At 44.2% G+C, this 18844-nt stretch overlaps 1 protein-coding gene and 1 long non-coding RNA gene across 2 annotated transcripts in view; one reads left to right on the forward strand and one right to left on the reverse strand.

The window, feature by feature from the left end:
• The window catches only part of GPATCH2 (G-patch domain containing 2), a gene marked incomplete at its 5' end in the record, with an annotated part of 142346 nt that overhangs the window by 13835 nt on the left and 109667 nt on the right, over nt 1–18844 (reverse strand). Inside the window, 1 exon segment of the mRNA XM_056568351.1 lies at nt 11120–11208. Coding sequence (XP_056424326.1) covers nt 11120–11208 — 89 coding nt within the window.
• On the forward strand, nt 240–17486 carry LOC130363044 (uncharacterized). Its single transcript, XR_008891691.1, has 4 exons — nt 240–1467; nt 4618–4711; nt 4815–4956; nt 16652–17486. It is a non-coding gene; the product is annotated as an uncharacterized LOC130363044 (long non-coding RNA).

Raw genomic sequence — 18844 nt, forward strand, 5'->3', positions numbered from 1 at the left:
TCTATCCAGCTGACTGCGAGCCTAATTGGCAGCTTGTTTAGTAATTTGGCTCCTAAAGTGTTTCTATTGATGTTGGATAAACAGCCAATGGAAGGGGAGGTAATACACGCTGATTCGCTTTTTACACATGCAACTGAAGCCCGTATTTATTTGTCTTACGGTCTCCGCAGGGATAGACAGTACAGTAAATACAGTTATAGGTTCCCCATATAATGACGCCTTTAAACTTTGAGGGGGGGGGGGGGGACTAATTTCCGAGAGATAGTGTCATGTCTTAGACAACCTAATGTGTGCAAATGCAGCTACTAAAATGAAACGATCATTTGTTGGGTGAAATTTAACCTTTAGCCTAAATTTAGCCTTGGGTAGTCCATAGAAAGGTCTTTCACACGAGTAAGATCTTTACTCCAAGAACGATCTTATCTTTCAAAGAAAAAAAAAAAGTATCCAAAAACACTGTTCATCTTTTGTCCAGTGTCATGGATCATGAATGGCCGGTTTGAATAACTGTAATGGCCAATACAGACTAAAATCTATATGGCTGAGTCTATAGAACCATCACTCTTAAAGCAGTTATCCAACTTTAGTACTTACCTGCCAAGCAGTAACAGAAATGCTTGGGAAGGATATGTGAATGTCTTATGGCTAAATGGCTGTGTTGTGAGTCTGCCATAAGGCTGATACTTTTTTTTTTGTGTGAAATGGCTAGTTCCTGTTTGTGATTCCTCCCTCCAACTACAATCCCCAGGATCCTTTGTTTGTAAGTGTGAGGTCACTTTTCTTCCCACACATTAGCCACCCCACCCATTGCAGCATAGTTATACTCCCTTCCATGAGTGCTGTGCTTGAAACGACAATTCCCTGCAGCCCTGTGGAGACTGATCTCCCTCCAGCCCTTTCAACACCTGACTAGTGATGTAATGTCTCGGGCCACACTGAACCTGTGAAAACACCATTTATTTTGAATGCTGCTAAAAATGAACATCGGAATATCCCTTTACGAGGATTGTTCTTCAACAATTGTTGAACAATCAACTGATGATGGACCTTTCAGTGAGGTCCGATGAAACACTAAGACTTGTGAAATGGCTGTTGCCTCCTATTCAGCTGTTTACCCCTACTGTTCTTCGTCTCCCCTCTGTTAACATGTGAGTATTTGTCTCAATAAAGAAAAAACAAACACTGTGTATGGAGAGTGCCACTATTTTATTTCTACATGGAATATGTAGCCTCAGCAGGAATATCTTCACTGTATATCTCACCACAATTTCATGGCAGATGCACAGCAAAATCCCTATTTTCTTATTTTGTGAAGTAAGTAAATTGACCAGTATGTTAGGGACAAACCCCATAACAATGATGTGAAGAGTATAAATACGCTGAAGATCTTGCTCTTAGTCGGACTGAAACAAAGGATCCCAAAGCTGATATTCAACAAAGCTAACCACTGAGGATTTCTACCTCAAGGTGAGTTGATCTCCGATTGCCAGAAAAAAGTAGAATGGAATAGTGTACACGAGGTTAAATTAATACGTAATCCATTTTAGTTGTGATGTATTATTCTCTCTTGGTACCCAAAGGGTAAAGGTAATGCTTGACTAAGTCCCATCTAGTCCTCCCCACTGCTCTGCTCTTCACCCTTATAGTCCTCGACTACGTAAGTGATGTAACGGGACCCGTATGGAATGTGACTTTGACTCAAGGCTGAAACTATAAATTTAGAAATCAATAAGCAGCTCTATCAATATTCATTTTACTTTTTCAATACCAAATACAGAGGTGAAAGAGCAGTAAATAAGCGCGAGAGCTGAAATAAATTGGGTGTTCTTGTCACAATTAATAAATGTTTATCCAATAACATAGACGGACTCCTCCGCTGTAATACCGCGGGTTGATCTCTGCTCAGTAATTGGGTTTGTGAATATTTATTAAAAATAGAAAACACACCGGCTACAGATTGCTGGGTTTGGGCCTGGTAGAGCAAGGAGTCCTGTAAAAGAATAGACCTTCTCCTACAGTTAACTCTACCATGACCACTTGGATATTAGGGTTTTTTTCTTTTACAAGCAAAAAGTATACGTGCCCTGTGAGAACTATTTTGACTTCAAGGATGATGCTGGTTAAAAGGGTATAAGAAATACCAGATGGGAATAATCTCTTGTATCTCGTAAGAAAACAAATTGTGCGATAGCGGGCTGAGAAAATTTCCATCTAGTAGCCTACATACATAACAATAACCATTTACATTGATAGGCATATTAGGCCATGTTCACATGTAGCACCTAGAAACGCTGAAGATATTTTGTTCCAATTCGTGCATAGACCATCTCCGGCGGATTACTAGACCATATATGTGGATAAGATTTCACCAAATCTCATTACCAAATTGCAGATTTTTTATTTTTTTTTTACACAGAAATGAAAATGTGGGATGGATTTACCATGTCTAATTCTGAAAAAAAAATAAAAAATATGTTGCACTCACCAGGCTATGGAGGTAAACAATAATAAAATATAAATTTCCGAATACCGAAATTTTTGTGCTGCACGATATGAATTTTAACCCATACCGCAATACCGGTTTGGCCCCTCCCCATCGGGAAAGAATTGTCAGCCCAGCGCTGCGCTGTCCCCACATCGGGGAACTAATCCTATGACCTGCGAGCGCTGTTCTGCTGCCCCCCCCCCCCCAATTAATTATTAGCCCAGCCCCCATCAGGGTACTACTCACATGTCACCCGCATGCGCTGCTCTCCTCGTCCTGTTCGTTGCGGCAGCCGGCGTTGACAATCTATACCAGTGGTCTCCAACCTGCGGAGTTCCAGATGTTGCAAAACTACAACTCCCAGCATGCCCGGACAGCCAACGGCTGTCCGGGCATGCTGGGAGTTATAATTTTGCAACATCTGGAGGTCCGCAAGTTGGAGACCACTGCTCTATACTGTGCGGTATCCCTATGCCCGGGCTGCAAAAAATAAACAAAATAAACTTTAACTTACCTCCCGTTAGTCCGGTACCGGCCTCACTTGTTTCCTGGGGACGGAAACGTCGGGCAGCCATCAGCCCATCACCAGCCGCAGCGATGTTCCACCTCGGATGTTCCGCCGGCTTCTTACATGACAGTGGGCTCAGCCTATCACCGGCCAAGGCGGAACATCGCTGCGGCTGGTGATAGGCTGATAGCTCTCCGACGTTCCCTTCCCCAGCGTAAGGCCGTCGTAGGTGCGTTAAAGTTTATTTTGTTTACCTATTGCAGCCCGGGCATAGGGATACCGCATAGTATAGAGTGCCAGCGCCGGCGGCCGCAGTATACAGGACGAGGAGGGCAGCGCAAGCAGGTGATATGTGAGTATTTACCCCGATGGGGATGTGGGCTGATAATTAATATGGGGGGGGCTCTAGGAAATACCGTTATATACCGTGGAACCACCAAAACTTAAAAAAATACTGTGATACACACATTTGGTCATACCGCCCAGCCCTAGGAAGTGGCACACATTAAAGTCTACCTATACTTTTAGGATTAGCTGCTATGTCTGTGTGTGCATGAGTAGTAGTATTGTTTCTGCTGATTATAGAACTTTTCCCTTCTCTAGGCTTCATCTGTAATTTTCAGTTGTCCCCAATTTAGTGGGTGTAGAATAGCTACTCTGATGTCTCCTATACACTTATACACTGCAAACACACATATCTCCCTTATATCTCTAAAGCACACCTTCAAAAGAAGCAGCAGCATGGGGGGGTCATTATAGGGCAGTTCTGAGCAGTTTAAGCTGTGAATCTAGGATTGGAGTGAGCTAGAACATTCACTATAGGCTGCTGGAGCTTCTTCCTGTGCCTCTGTCTTTTTCCAGCTCTCTAAACGCACTCCTCCCCTAGACTTCTTGATGTAACCTGACTCAAGATGGATTTTTGGATAGTTTTTGTTAAGTGAATTATGAGTTTAGGAGATGGAGGAGGAAAGGAGCCTCATAAGTGGAAAAAGGTGATTTTTTTCTGATAGGAATTATTACAACGTTTTTTTTTTTTTTTACAAATGATCGACCTATTGATTTATGAAAAGTTTGCCTATTTAAGGTGTGTAGTTCTGATTCATATCCGGTTGGAAGTGGGAATAAATAGAAAACAAAAACTATACTTACCTAGCCATGATCCTCCACAGCTCCAGTTTAGCTCTATCCAGCCCTCTGATCTTTTGGCTTCCTCCTGCCTCCCAGATGACCGCTTTGTGCAGGACCTGTCCACCAATGACTAGCTGAGGTAGGAGACTGATGCAGCCAGTGATTGGTTGAGCAGACAGGTCCTACTTCGATTACCCGGCTGGGTAACAGGAAGGAGACAAAAGATCGGGGCACTTGACGGTGCCGAACAAGAATTATGGAGGGATCAATGCTAGATAGGTATAGGGTTTTTTCTATTTATTCCTGCTCCAGAAGGATATGAATTTTTGTGAAATACTGAATAACCCATATAATGTTGAGTGATACTAGACAGCCCCTACATTATTACCAATCTCAAAGGGGCAAACTAGGAAGTGTGTACTGCAGATAACTTACAGATTAGTAAATGAAGTATTTGATGTGGATTTACTTCTACATTTAGCTTTCATCTTGACAGATATCAAAGGCTTTTGCAATCCAGAAAACCAGTCGGCACGGCACACAGCAGCGTAGAAATCTTCGGTTACACGGAGTCTTAAAAAGTCAATTTAGTAAGTGTTGCAGAGAACCTCTTAACTCTTTGGAGAATACCCTGATTAACTTATGCACAATGTCTCACAAACATTAGCTGATTGCTTTCCTTGCTCTTAATAGACTGATTTTATAGCTCGCTCTGAGTGCAAAGATGAAGCAGCTCCGGCAGGATGTCCTATAGAGCCACGTGAAGGTTTTATGGGAGAGGCAGGCTCCGAATAACAACCCTTCTCCGGGTTCTTCACACTGATCAAATTAAAAGGTACCTGTCGCCTTGACAACGTAGAGCCCTCATTAATCAGTCCGCTAGGCATGTACATTACGGAGAGGCATGAAAGTGTTCTTAACCTTAAGACATTTCTTAAGTTTCTCCCAGTGGTCCATTTAATAGGAAAAGGAATAGCCTTATGGGCTGAGTATACGCCTGGTCTAAGTGGTGGCAGCTTGCAACTTGTCTGTTACTGCCACCATCTATAAAAGTAAATATTTTTACTTAAAAAAAAAAAAGAAGTATAATTTCCCATAGAAAACAATGCATGTGAAGAGAGAGAGAGAGAGACAGCTGGTGATAGGAGTACTCTATGCATTGCTTCCTGAGAAAGAGTATGCAAATCAGCTTTTCTCCAAAAGACAATAGCTATCTCTCTGCTGACACCTAGAGGCTACCATTTAGGATAAAAATGTTGTTCAGAAACTTAACATATTATTAATCATTGGAAAGAAGGTAACATAACTTTGCTGAGCAGGGGGAACTGTGACCCGACGGGAAGGAGGAGCTATGACCCGACGGGAGGGAGGAGCTGTCACTTGATGGGAAGGAGGAGCTGTGACCCGAAGGGAGGGAGGAGCGGTGACCCGAAGGGAGGAGCTGCGACCCGAAGGGAGGAGCTGCGACCCGACAGAAGGGAAAAGCTGCGACCCGACAGAAGGGAGAAGCTGCGACCCGATGGAAGGGAGAAGCTGCGACCCGACAGAAGGGAAAAGCTGCGACCCGACAGAAGGGAGAAGCTGCGACCCGATGGAAGGGAGAAGCTGCGACCCCACGGAAGGGAGAAGCTGCGACCCCACGGAAGGGAGAAGCTGCGACCCCACGGAAGGGAGAAGCTGCGACCCCACGGAAGGGAGAAGCTGCGACCCCACGGAAGGGAGAAGCTGCGACCCCACGGAAGGGAGAAGCTGCGACCCCACGGAAGGGAGAAGCTGCGACCCGACGGAAGGGAGAAGCTGCGACCCGACGGAAAGGAGAAGCTGCGACCCGGCAGGAAGGAGAAGCTGTGACCCGGCGGGAAGGAGAAGCTGCGACCCGACGGAAAGGAAAAACTGCGATTCGATGGAAAGGAGAAGCTGAGACCCAACGGAAAGGAGAAGCTGAGACCCGACGGAAAGGAGAAGCTGCGACCCGACGGAAAGGAGAAGCTGTGACCCAATGGGAAGGAGAAGCTCTGCCCCGATGGGAAGGAGAAGCTGTGACCTGGGGGGCTGAAGAAGCTGTGACCTGCAGGGAGCCCCCTTCATGATTTTTGTATCTGTACTTTACATTTCTAGCTACTGTTAAGCAATTGTCATTACTGCTTATCAGACAGTGCTATAGAAAGTTACCCCATGGTGTTTGATAGTAAATAGCTCAGACTGTGACCTTGCTGAGCTTCCTTACTACTTTCATTGGGGACAATATTACTTCACATACACGTCTCAAAACTGCACTGTAAACAAAACATGCAAAGGACGAGCTTGCCAATGATTTACTTGGAGGCTGTCGGCCCCGCGTTTTATAAGAAAAAAAAAACTCTAACAGGGAATTAAAGACCTTAAACCTCTATTACAAACCTGTGACAGGCAGAATTTAATATCAAGGTAGGGAGAGTATTAAATCCGCCTCTTACGCTGGAACTGCGGCATCTTAATAAGACGCTGTTATTTGGGAGTGAATTAAGTGCTTTATATATCCGGTGACTATTGGGACACTATACTATCTGCCTCGTCATTATCTGCCATGGAAGTAGATGTCACAACATCCTAATAACTATTATTAGGATAGCAAAATCCTAAAAATTCTTTTTATGGTGGGAAAAAAAACTCACAGATGAGCATCCTTGATGCATTCGGAGTGAAACAAAATAAAATTTTTCAAATGTGCTTAACTCTTCTGGACCTGGACAAGATCGGGCAAATTGTGTTTTTTCCCATAATGTGGTTTAGACGGATGATAGCATTATGTTAACCCTTGGTAAACTTATTATTGTGAACTGATCACAGTCCGGGCTATAGAGCTGCATTCACAATTCTGCTAAATTCTGCTGGTTATAATGTTATTAATTCATGTAAATGATTAAAAAAAATGATTACCTGTATAATATCTACAGTGAACCTGTCTGTTATAGAGCAGGAGGAGCTGAGCGGATTGATATATAGTTTGATGGGATAGAAATTCTGAATAATTTTTAATTTATTAATTAAAATTTATGCTCATTCTATGCTCAGGAGTCCAGCAGGTGGTCCTACGGGTGATTGGCAGCCATCAGTTACATAGGGTATCACTTATTAGGACCACCCACTTGACTCCTGAGCCCAGAGTGAGAAAAACATTTCCATTAAAAGGAACAAGTATCATGTAAAAAAAACGTATCCCCTATCCTTCGGATAGGGGATACGTTTTTTTTTACATGATACTTGTCCTTTAAGAAGATACAAATTATTCTGTATTTTTTGCCATTTCTGTATAAAAAAATTTCCATGTGCCATATAGAGGGGGTTAATTTCTGCAGCACTTTTTTTCTTAAAGCGTACCTAACATATATAAAAAAAAAAAAAGGAAAAAAATGATGTTACTCAGTACCTCATCCTGATCATGTACATACAACTTCTATGTGTCTAGCTTCTGTATTTCTTTTTAAATCAGCTTATATCAGATCATATTGAATTTTCATCTTCTCACAGGCAGGGGGCGTGTCCCTCTCTTGCCCTCACTGTACAGGACTAATTTTCCTCCCTCACCGAGCTGTCCTCCTCATGTAATACTGGGCTGGCACACTGTAACAACCCTCCTCCCCATCTCCTTACTACTGGGTTACATGTTGCTGTTCCTTGTCCTCTATGCTATCGATGGAGCTGTGCACTGAATCCTTCTTCTCTCACTCGATGCTGCTGAGAGCTGGGGAGGTGTGAGGGGGTGTGGCCTCCTCTCAGCCAATCACAGCAGCTCACACACTGCCAGCTCGCCCCAGCTCTCTGTGTTCAGAGATCCTCACACAGGGAGTGCACACAGGCTTTTAAAGCCTCCCCCTCACTTCCTGTACTCCGACCAACCAACTAGCTGATGTTGCTACCGTCGTAAAGACCATAGTAACTGGTGTGGGACATTTAATGAGGACCTCTAGTGAACACTTTTATAGGAGCAGTTTTCTAAGGGAAACTGTGGGAAAAAATTATGAAATAGTATTAGAAATATACTTATTTTCTATGGCTCTACTGTTTTTTAAATTTAGTTTTGGTGATAGTGCCCATTTAAGTCTCTGACTTGTCATCTTGTAAGAAGTCTATAAGGCTCCTTGCACACTACGGAATTTACCCACTGAAGATTCAGCTGCGGCAGATGGGATTCTGCTGCACTGTGCATACTACAGCATTTCTGCCCTGGTAAAATCCAATTCAATAATCCACTAAAGGAATGAATATGTTGATTCTTTCGATGGAATCTGCTCAGAAATGCAATGCCAACAATGGGGACACCGCATGTCCTCAGGCCGATTGATTGCAGCACACGGAATCTCCACCCGAAATTTCTCTGGAAAGTCCTTAGTGTGCCAGGGGCCCCATTTTATTTCTTAAAAAGGTAAACATGTCTGGAAACAGATCCTAATGGTAGCCGTATAGGAACCAATGAAGGTGGTGCACAGCTTTCCAGACTACATTAGCCATCCACACCCTCTCTGTGTCAGTCTTAACTGCAGCTCTAGCATCGTATTCACAATCCAAGAAGATCAGGATGAAGAATTCTATAGGTTCTATCCAGAAAATGAAGCACTGACACATCCACAAAGATGGGATTATTATCACTAAGAGATGTAGCAAAATATCAGGGGCCTGTGCCACCCCCTAAGATACTATCTGTAACTTATACTTCAAGCACATTGTGCAGAAAGTGTTGTAGCTCTGTTGTCATTCTGTCACCCTTTCAATTTAATGAGGTGCGATATCACACGCAGGCTATTAATAAGAGTGGCGCAGTTTCTAGAAGGACAAAGTCATATTTATTTACTTTCCTGCAGCCCCTTTAAACCCGGTTGACATAGACTGTAGCCACTTTAGGTCATGCAAATAGAGACGCAGAGAAAAATTCTGAACCGAAAACCTGATTTCTATATTATCTTTGCTGCAAATGAAATTAAGAAAATGGCACGGGGGACGAGGGGGCAAAACTCACATAAGTTTGGGTCTGGGTGTAATGAGAAACTAGAAGATACTAAAGTTTCTGCAATTAATGCAGTTTCCTTCCTCGATTCTCAATCCCATTTAATGGAAACCGCACTTAAAAGCGTCTCACACTTTTCCCATAGGGTAAGCTTTTCATTATCCACTCCTGTGTCCTGGTTTGGGAGCACATTTAATAAAGAAGAGATGAAGGAGCAAGGGTGTGTACGGGGTAGATAGGGCGAAGATGAAAAAAACTAAATTGGGCCAGGCACTTCTGGTTTGTAATTAAGTAATATATTTAATTATCATAAGTATCACCATAGCATGCCAGCGAATTATGTGTCAGAAGGGACAGCGCTTGGAAGCAGAATGCGCTCCATCAGCCTCTGGGGCTGGCACATGGGTGGAAAGCACTGACGCTGCTCAGCAAACTAGAAATTAAAACCATGAAATGGGCAGAAATCTAGTAGATAGTAGAAAGTTATTGCTGCAAATACAACAGGAGTCACGTAATCCTGCCCAGAAGTCAGGACGTTAGAACTACTTACCTGTGGCCCAGCAGGAAGCTGCCGCCGCTGTGTGATGTTCTACTGCGACATAAGAGGGTAATGCAGAAGAGGGGCGCAATGTGTTATTAAAGGATGTGATATGGTGTGGGACACTAGACTGAAAGCCTTTCATGAATGTATGGGAAATTTTTTAAAAGGGTATTCCAGCCAAAAGACATCTAATCCCCTATCCAAAGGATAGGGGATAAGATGTCTGATCACAGGGGGTCCCAACAGCACCCGCATTATATGCCGGGCTGCTGCTCCAGTCTTGGAAATGTCTTTGTTTCCAGGTCTTGAGACGTGATGTCACGCCACGCCCCCTTGTGACATCACGCCATGTCCCCTCCATGCATGTCTATGGGAGGGGGCGTGACGGCAGACACGCCCCCTCCCATAGACATGGATGGAGGGGGATGTGGCTGAAATACAGTGCTCAAAGCCCCACCCCCTCATTACGTCACGCCCAGTCATTACGTCACGCCCCGCCCCCTCAATGCATGTCTATAGGAGGGGGCGTGACATTCGTCACGCCCCCTCCTATTGACTTGCATTGAGGGGGCAGGGCATGATGTAACGAGGGAGTAGGGCTATGACGTCACGAGCTCCCGGCTCCAGCGTTCGGAACAGTTTGTTCCAAACGTTGAGCGGCGGAGTTTCCTTTTAAGTCCTTTAATTAGGGGGTTTCATTGTTGGTAAGTATGAGCGGCGGAGTACCCCTTTAAGGGGAACTCCACTACATAAGTTCGTATCCCATTTTCACAGGATAGGGCATAAGTGTCAGATCGCAGGGGTCCCAGCAGTTGGATCTTCTGCCCGGCATCCCTGCTGTCCTCACGAACGTAGCGATCTCAGCACGAAGCGGTGGCCGCCATGTCCCCTCCATATCTCTCTATGGGAAAGCTGAAGATACATGAACGCTATCTCCAGCTCTCCAATAGAGATACATGGAGGGTGTGGGTCGGCCACTGCTTCGTGCATGGAGCGGAGGTCGTTCCGTGCATGAGAAGAGCCGGGGTGCGGTGGTCAGACACTTATCCTTTATCTAGTGGATAGGGGATAAGAACATATGTAACTGAGTACACCTAAAGTTACAAACAGCCCTTAAATTATCTTTTTTTTTTTTTTTTTTTTAACAAATCGGCACAAACTCGGCAACTTTAGTGGTCTGCCTCACAGGTTTGTTGGCATATACGTTGAATGTATAAAAGACATTTTTAACAACTGACTATGAGAATCAATGTTCACCTGTGATGGATCTCTGTCGAGACACATAATGGCAATAGCAGATCTATTAACAGCAGCTTGTTGACTGTTTACAGGCAACAAACGTAAAAAATAAATAAAAATAAAATAATAATCTGTAACAAAGACATATTCGTAAGCAGCTTGTTTTAGCCTATGAGACAGTCAGGTGATGCTTTCCTTTAAACAACACATCAATAATCACACAAATGCCTTTACCAGACGCAGTGGGTCCCGGCAGCGGGGCGGCCTTTCTTCTCCGTTTGATGTCTCCCATAAACAAGGATCCTAAATGGACACTCGTTTGTCTGAAAAGTAATTAACAAACAAAACTGTTAACAAAGAAGGGGAAAAAAAAAAACACGTCAGACAGATATATGTTCTATATAATCTGGGCTTAAATCAGAGGCTTCTCCGTGAAGATGGGCTGCATAATATGGCCACCAATCTTGTTTATATCGAAACATAATTATGTTTGTTGACAAGTGCTCAGCGTATAAACCCACCGCCATAAATTGTTACGGGAATGAATAATATAAAAGGAATGCTTTTTAATTTTAAGATCTGGCAATCTTCCTACCTCCACTAAAAAAATAAAAAAAAATTCTAAGCCCGAGGCCGGTGACAGGTAAATAGCCCAGATTAATTGTAGGGAGAGATCACAATACTGTTTCTAGGTTATCAATTGGTTACTAATGCCTTCCTGTCAGCCCAACGTTTATTACAGGAAATGCTGGTAGCCATTTATTTTAAAGGTAATATGCAAAAAGAAAATCATTTTCTATGGTAAGCAATATAAAATACAATTATAGCTAATTGCTATAAGCACTGTACTCCATCATTGGAGGGTTTTCTTTTTTTAAAGGTGCGAACAGTTTGCATAGATCTTATTCACCAACATTTCAAGTACTGCAGCCAAAACTTGACAATAAGCATGTATGTGTTCAAGGGAGTTTCCATTTCTAGGGCTCACGCATATGGCTCTACGACAGCTTTGTTTTGGATGGCTGCCATAGAGGTCCATGAACCCCTCTACTGTACCAATGCATTCCTCCAGAATTATGGCATCTCTTGATAGATGGCACATGTATAGAGAACTAAGGAAATACTACGTCTAAGATCGTAAATACAGAGCATAATGAAAGCTACATGTTAGGGATTCACCGATTATCGGTTTGGCCGATATTATCGGCCGATAATCAAGATTTTGGACATTATCGGTATCGGCAATTACCTTGCCGATATTGCCCCGCCCAGAGACGACCGTTGCCGCCGTTGCCTCCCCCCATTCTCTGCCCACATACCGCCGCCATTGCCCCATTGCCTCCCCCCATCCTCTGGCCACATGCCGCTGCCCCATCGCCTCCCCCCCATCCTCTGCCCACATACCGCCGCCAACCCCCCATCCTCTGCCCACATACCGCCCCCTCCATCCTCTGCCCACATACCGCCGCCGCCCCATCACCTCCCCCCATCCCCGGTGTTATAATTACCTGTTACCGGGGTCCGCAATCCTTCTGGCTCCTCTGCTGTTGCTGCGTAATGACGAGTGACGCCCCCAACGCAACGTCACCGTCAGTGCGCACAGTGACAGCGCAGGACGCCGACAGAGCCAGAAGGATCACGGACCCCAATAACAGGTAATTATAACACCGGGGATGGGGGGAGGCGATGGGGCGGCAGCGGTATGTGGGCAGAGTATTGGGGGGTGGAAGAGATGGGGCAACTGTGGTGGTTAGACTCAGGACAGGCAGGGGGAGAGAAGCGGGCGGCGGCAGTCTCTGAACTGCAGCGGCTTTTGCTGGGCCATTGATTTAAAACGCCCTCTTTAAATCATTGATCTGCAACGGCTTCTGCCCCGCCGGGGGGGGGGGGGGGGGGGAGGGGAGGTTGAAATAGCCGATAACTTATACCGGAATATCGGTATAAGTTATCGGCTGGAAAGGTGACAGATTATCGGTATCGGCCCTAAAAAAAAAAAAAAAAAAAATAAAAAATATAGATATCTGTCGATCCCGTACATGTCATTAAAGAGGCAAGTATAAAAGCTTACAGGGGTACTCTGCTGCTCAGCGTTTGGAACAAACTGTTCCAAATGCTGGAGTCGGGAGCTCGTGATGTCATAGCTCCGCCCCATCATGATGTCACGCCCCGCCCCCTCAATGCAAGTGTATGGGAGGGGGCGTGACGCCCCCTCCCACAGACTTGCATTGAGGGGGTGGGGGGTGACATCATGAGGTGGCGGGGCTATGACCTCACGAGCTCCCAGCGCCGGATCCAGCATTCGGAACAGTTTGTTCCAAACGCTGAGCAGCCGAGTACCCCTTTAAAGGGAACCTGTCATCACTTTCATGCTGCCTGAACCACAAGTCATTGGGGTAGTCCCATGTGGTCCCATGCCATCAGTTTGGGTTGATTGAGCTGTCTAAAAAACCAAATAGAGAGAACTTGATCAATCAAGGCCGGTGGGAAAGGCAGAAGCCACTGTGGACCACCCTGATGACTTGTGGTACGGGCAGCATGAAAGTGATGACCGGTTTTTAATGGAGTTTCCCCATATTAAGCTACATTCACATTTGTGTTCAACAGATCCGAAGGTCCATCATGCAATGAATCCAGCACAGAGTATAGTTTTAGACATAAATGAAGATGTGAACAGAGCCTAAAGTGTCCCAGAAACATGTAAAAAAAAAGTTATGATCTGTAGGGATCAGGGTGTTTAGACTCCCAATGGTTAGAAAGAGCGCGGAGAAGTGTGCAGAAAGAGAAGTGCTTAACAGCGCACTTCTCCCAGATCGTCCTCCCAACCGGTAGAGGTCCGACCGATAAGACTTTTGGCGTGTTTCTCAGACATGTTGAAAGTTTTATCAAATGACAGGGACACTTTAAAATTTTCCATACAGATAATGTAGCTGTCAGCCAGACACTCATAGCATATCTTTCTCTCGATCTCCGCATACACATGAACATGAACGTTTGGCTTGCTGGGTGCCCATGTGTTTAGCAGTGCCTTATCTCTTGGGAGCAAAAAGGTCAGGCACATGTCACACCCGTCTGCCTGGGGGACTCCATACACGTTAGACGGTCGGCACCTCCTGCCAAATTAATCAGGTTCTGCCAAGACACGGTTAACGTGTTTGGGGCCTTCAGACAACTGGAGCCTAGCCATAGACCATAAATATTTAACAGGTCACAGTTTTTGCTTCTAGGAAACCCACCGATCAGAAGATAGCTGGTCACCTGACCAAATCTCACAAAAGCTTGCTTACTTGCTTTTTTAAATTCTATAGACTTATATACAGTACTAAACAAGTCTGGAATTTGAACCATTGTAAATCGATCCAAATTCTCTTAAACTGGTCTAGTTATAGCATCGTAATTTGGTTGACCTTCTAGACACATTTCTTTTCCTACAACAGCCATGAATTTAGAGTTTCAACAATATTTTGCACTAAATGATGGGGAACATTTTTAATAAACCTTAGTTTTAGAACTTCCATTCACCACACACCTTTCCTTTTTAAAAAGATCATGGTAGGGGAAATAAAATGTCCAAAACACACCCTGATCACCTGTAACAATAAAACCACCTGGCGACTATTGTGTAGGTCCCCTGTGCTCTGACCCATTGAGGTCTGGACTCCATAGACCTCTAAGGTGTCCTGTGGAATTTACAACAAGCAGATCCTGTAAGTTGTGAGGTGCAGCCTCCATAAGTCAGTCATTTTTATAGCACATCCCATAGATGATCGATCGGATTGAGATTTGAAGAATTTGGAGACCATGTTCACACCTTTAGCAGTTCTTCTCATTCTTGAAGAATTTTTGCTGCATGGCCAGGGCACTATCCTGTTGAAAGAGGCCATTAAAGGGGTACTCCGCTGCTCAGCGTTTGGAAAAAACTGTTCTGAACGCTGGAGTCGACGCCAGGAGCTCATGGTGTCACGCCCCACCCCCTCAATGCAAGTTTATGGTAGGGGGCGTGACAACTGTCACACCCCCTCCCATAGACTTGCATTGAGGGGGTGGGGCATGATATAATGAGGGGGCGGGTCTATGATGTCATGAGCCCCTGGCGCCGGCTCCAGCATTCAGAACAGTTTGTTCCAAACGCTGAGCAGTGGAGTACCCCTTTAAGGAATACTGCTGCCATGATGGGGGAACTTAATCCGCACGATGGTTAGGTAGGTGGTACATGTCACAGTAAGAGCCAAATGATTCCAGGACCCAAGGATTCCAGAAGAGCGCTGCTCAGAGTATCAGAGTCTTTGCAGGCTGGACTTCCTTCCATAGTGCATCTGGGGGTTCTCTCTTTCACAGGTATGTGACGTACATAATGTGAAGGGAAAAATAAAATGTATCAATTTATCACTAGGATATGCTTTTTCCATTGCTCCATGGTCCAATTCTAATCCTCTTGTTCCCATTGTAGGTGCTTTTGGAGATGTAAAGGGGCCAATATGGGCACCATAACCGCTCTCTTCTCGCGTCCTGTCCAATACACTTAGTCCTAACCTGGCAGTTGTTTTTATCTAAAGTCCTGTAATATAAAGTGTTTTTACCTAAATCAACCCAGATTCCAGAAACATCTTAAGGGTAGGGTCACACACAGCACATACGCAGCGTATTTCACGCCGCGTGAAATCAGCCAGGCAATGGGAAATACGCTGTGGATGCACTATGAGCAAACACACAGGGCTTCCCCGCTCAAACCTGTGTGTGCTATAAGGTTTGGAGGTGGGCCAGTGCATCACAGTTACATTGGTGGGCTTGGCCTGCCTCCAAACCTTACTGCACACACACAGGGTTACAGCAAAGAACCCCTGTGTGTGTGTTTGTAGCAAAATATGCTGTGTGTGACCCTATGCTTTATACATATGTTAGTGCTCTCTCAAAAGTATAAAGTTGGCCATATACACAACAAAAAAGACATGACTTGTCTGAACATGGGCAAAGTGATGCAAAAATTTCCAAAACTAGGATGGGGTTACTACTCAAAAAAGTATCTGGTAATTACGAGGGATTCCAGATGGAGAAACCCTCCTTACACATCATGAGGAACCAGTGATGAGGTAGAAGCCATCCAAAGTAGTCAACTATTAAAAGGGGTTGTGCAACGAAAACTAACTTATCCCCTATCCACGGGATAGGGGATAAGTAGCGAATCACAGGGGGTCCGACTGTAGGGGACTCCCATAATCAGGAGTCGGCACTCGCTCTCCTTTTAGCTCTATGGAAGAGTCAGAGATACCTGAGCCCTGTACTCGTGTATCTCTGGCTCTCCCAGAGCGATACATGGAGGGGCGTGCCAACACCCACTCCGTGCAGGAGATCGCGTGGGCTCCCAGCAGTCAGACTCCGCACGATCAGATAATCCTGTGGATAGGGGATAAGTTAGTTTTCCCTGCACAACCCCATTAATATTCATGTGACTTATTTTTGTTAGATCAGCAGGTCGAGTGACTTTTGAAGAAAAACTGACTTTTCTAATGGAAAACAGAGTTTTCTCTTAAAATATCCACATTTCCCTGGATACTCATTGACGATATTATACATTCTGTGAGCTCAGTGTCTGATCTCTTTTTTTTTTATGGATGTTCTGTTAGTCTGGAAAAAGTTGGCACGCAGGAGGTTCATATCTCTTGCCTTTCACCCGGGGGCGCGCACTGAAATGTTAATTATTTTAAGGACACCAAATTATTTTAATAGCCATTTTGTCTCCTAATCTACTATTTAATTGTATTTAAATAGAAGGATACAACCTGCTAGAAATGCTTACAGAAAAGCTGCCCCGTTCGGAGGCCTGAGCACTGCGCATTTGGCCCACCGGCAAGGATTACGTGAGATGTGTGAAAGAAAAGTGCCGACGCCGGTCGAAAGTTCATCGCGATCAGAAACAAAACTTTATTACAGAGTGAATGCAGCCAAGTCGTCTACTTCTCAGGAATGAAACACAGTGGTTCCCAACCAAGGTGCCTCCCAGCTGTTACAAAAGTACAACTTCCAGGCATGCTTGAAGTTGTAGTTTTGCAACATCCCTGGTTGGAAAACCTGTCCTAACCGATGGTCACAGTAATTAAACACCAAAAATGTTTTTGTGTTTTTCCGTTTCTTCCATTCAAGATTACACAACAACAGGCCAAAAGAGCCCAGAAAGATACCAAAAACTGCTGATCACAATGTATACGAATGTTAGGACATCATGAGGTCGGCTGTAATCTGTGGCAGGAATCAGGTGGCAAGTGTATAATTCCCTTAAAGTAACCCCGCAGGAGAAATGAAGTATAACAAAGTTCCCATTGAACGCCATGTAATGTACATACGTTTTAAGATCAGGTTATGTCAATCTCAAAAGTTTTAAATGCCCAGACTCATCTGACCTTGCCCCAACAATCAGCACCATGGGTTCTTCTAAGCAGTTGTCTAGAAATCTGAAACTGAAAATAGTTGACGCTCACAAAGCTGGAGAAGGCTATAAGAAGATAGCAAATCATTTTCAGATGTCAACATCCTCTGTTCGGAATGTAATTAAGAAATGGCAGTCATCAGGAACAGTGGAAGTTAAAGCAAGATCTGGAAGACCAAGAAAAATATCAGACAGAACAGCTCGCAGGATTGTGAGAAAAACAAATTCAAAACCCAAGTTTGGCTGCACAATCCCTCCAGAAAGATCTGGCAGACACTGGAATTGTAGTAACCTATTCCACTATAAAGAGATACTTGTACAAATATGGTCTTCATGGAAGAGTCATCAGAAGAAAACCTCTTCTACGTCCTCACCACAAAAATCAGCATTTGAACTTTGCAAATGAACATATAGACAAGCCTGATGCATTTTGGAAACAAGTTCTGTGGACCGATGAGGTTAAAATTGAACTTTTTGGCCGGAATGAGCAAAGGTACGTTTGGAACAGAATTTAATGAAAAGAACCTCTGTCCAACTGTTAAGCATGGGGGTGGATCAATCATGCTTTGGGGTTGTATTGCAGCCAGTGGCACAGGGAACATCTCACGAGTAGAAGGAAAAATGGATTCAATAACATTTCAGCAAATTTTGGATGCTAAATTGATGCCATCTGTGAAAAAGCTGAAGTTAAAGAGAGGATGGCTTCTACAAATGGATAATGATCCTAAACACACCTCGAAATCCACGGGGGATTACATCAAGAGGCGTAAACAGAAGGTTTTGCCATGGCCTTTACAATCTCCTGACCTTAAGATAATTGAAAATCTATGGCTAGACCTTAAAAGAGCAGTGCGTGACAGATAGCCCAGAAATCTTAAAGAACTGGAAGACTTTTGTAAGGAAGAATGGGCAAAGATACCTCAAACATGAATTGAAAGACTCTTGGCTGGCTACAAAAAGCGTTTACAAGCTGTGATACTTGCCAAAGGGGACAGTACAAGATATTAACTCTGCAGGGTGCCCAAACTTTTGCAGATGCCATTTTTTTATTTTCTGTTATTTTCAAAGTGTAAATGATGGAAATAAAATCTAACTTTTGTTGACATATTATAAGAATGTCTAATCTGTAATTTGATGCCTTTTGGAGATTTTTCCATCTTTCCTTGGCTTTTTTTTTTGCACATTAATACATTTTTTTTTACCTGGGGTGCCCAAACTTTTGATCCCCGCTGTAGAGTAATGGGTTTCACCTGTTAAAAATCATGGGGTGGTCTCAGTCTCCTCCAGAGTTACGGGGTCCTGGTATTAAAACTAAGGATCTATTCCCACGGCAGAACTTCCGCTTGTGGAATTCTGCCTCAAATCAAAGCCCAATATACTTCTATGGGATTCCGCACTCCCATTCACACGTCTGAATTTCCGCAAGCGTAAATTCAGAAGTGTGAGTTAGAGTGCGAAATCCCATAGAAGTGTATTGGTTTTATTTGAGGCGGAATTCTGCCGTGTGAATAGACCCTGACTCAGAGGGTACATGCACA

Source organism: Hyla sarda, chromosome 3 (genome assembly GCF_029499605.1).
Source record: "Hyla sarda isolate aHylSar1 chromosome 3, aHylSar1.hap1, whole genome shotgun sequence".
NCBI classification, from domain to species: domain Eukaryota; kingdom Metazoa; phylum Chordata; class Amphibia; order Anura; family Hylidae; genus Hyla; species Hyla sarda.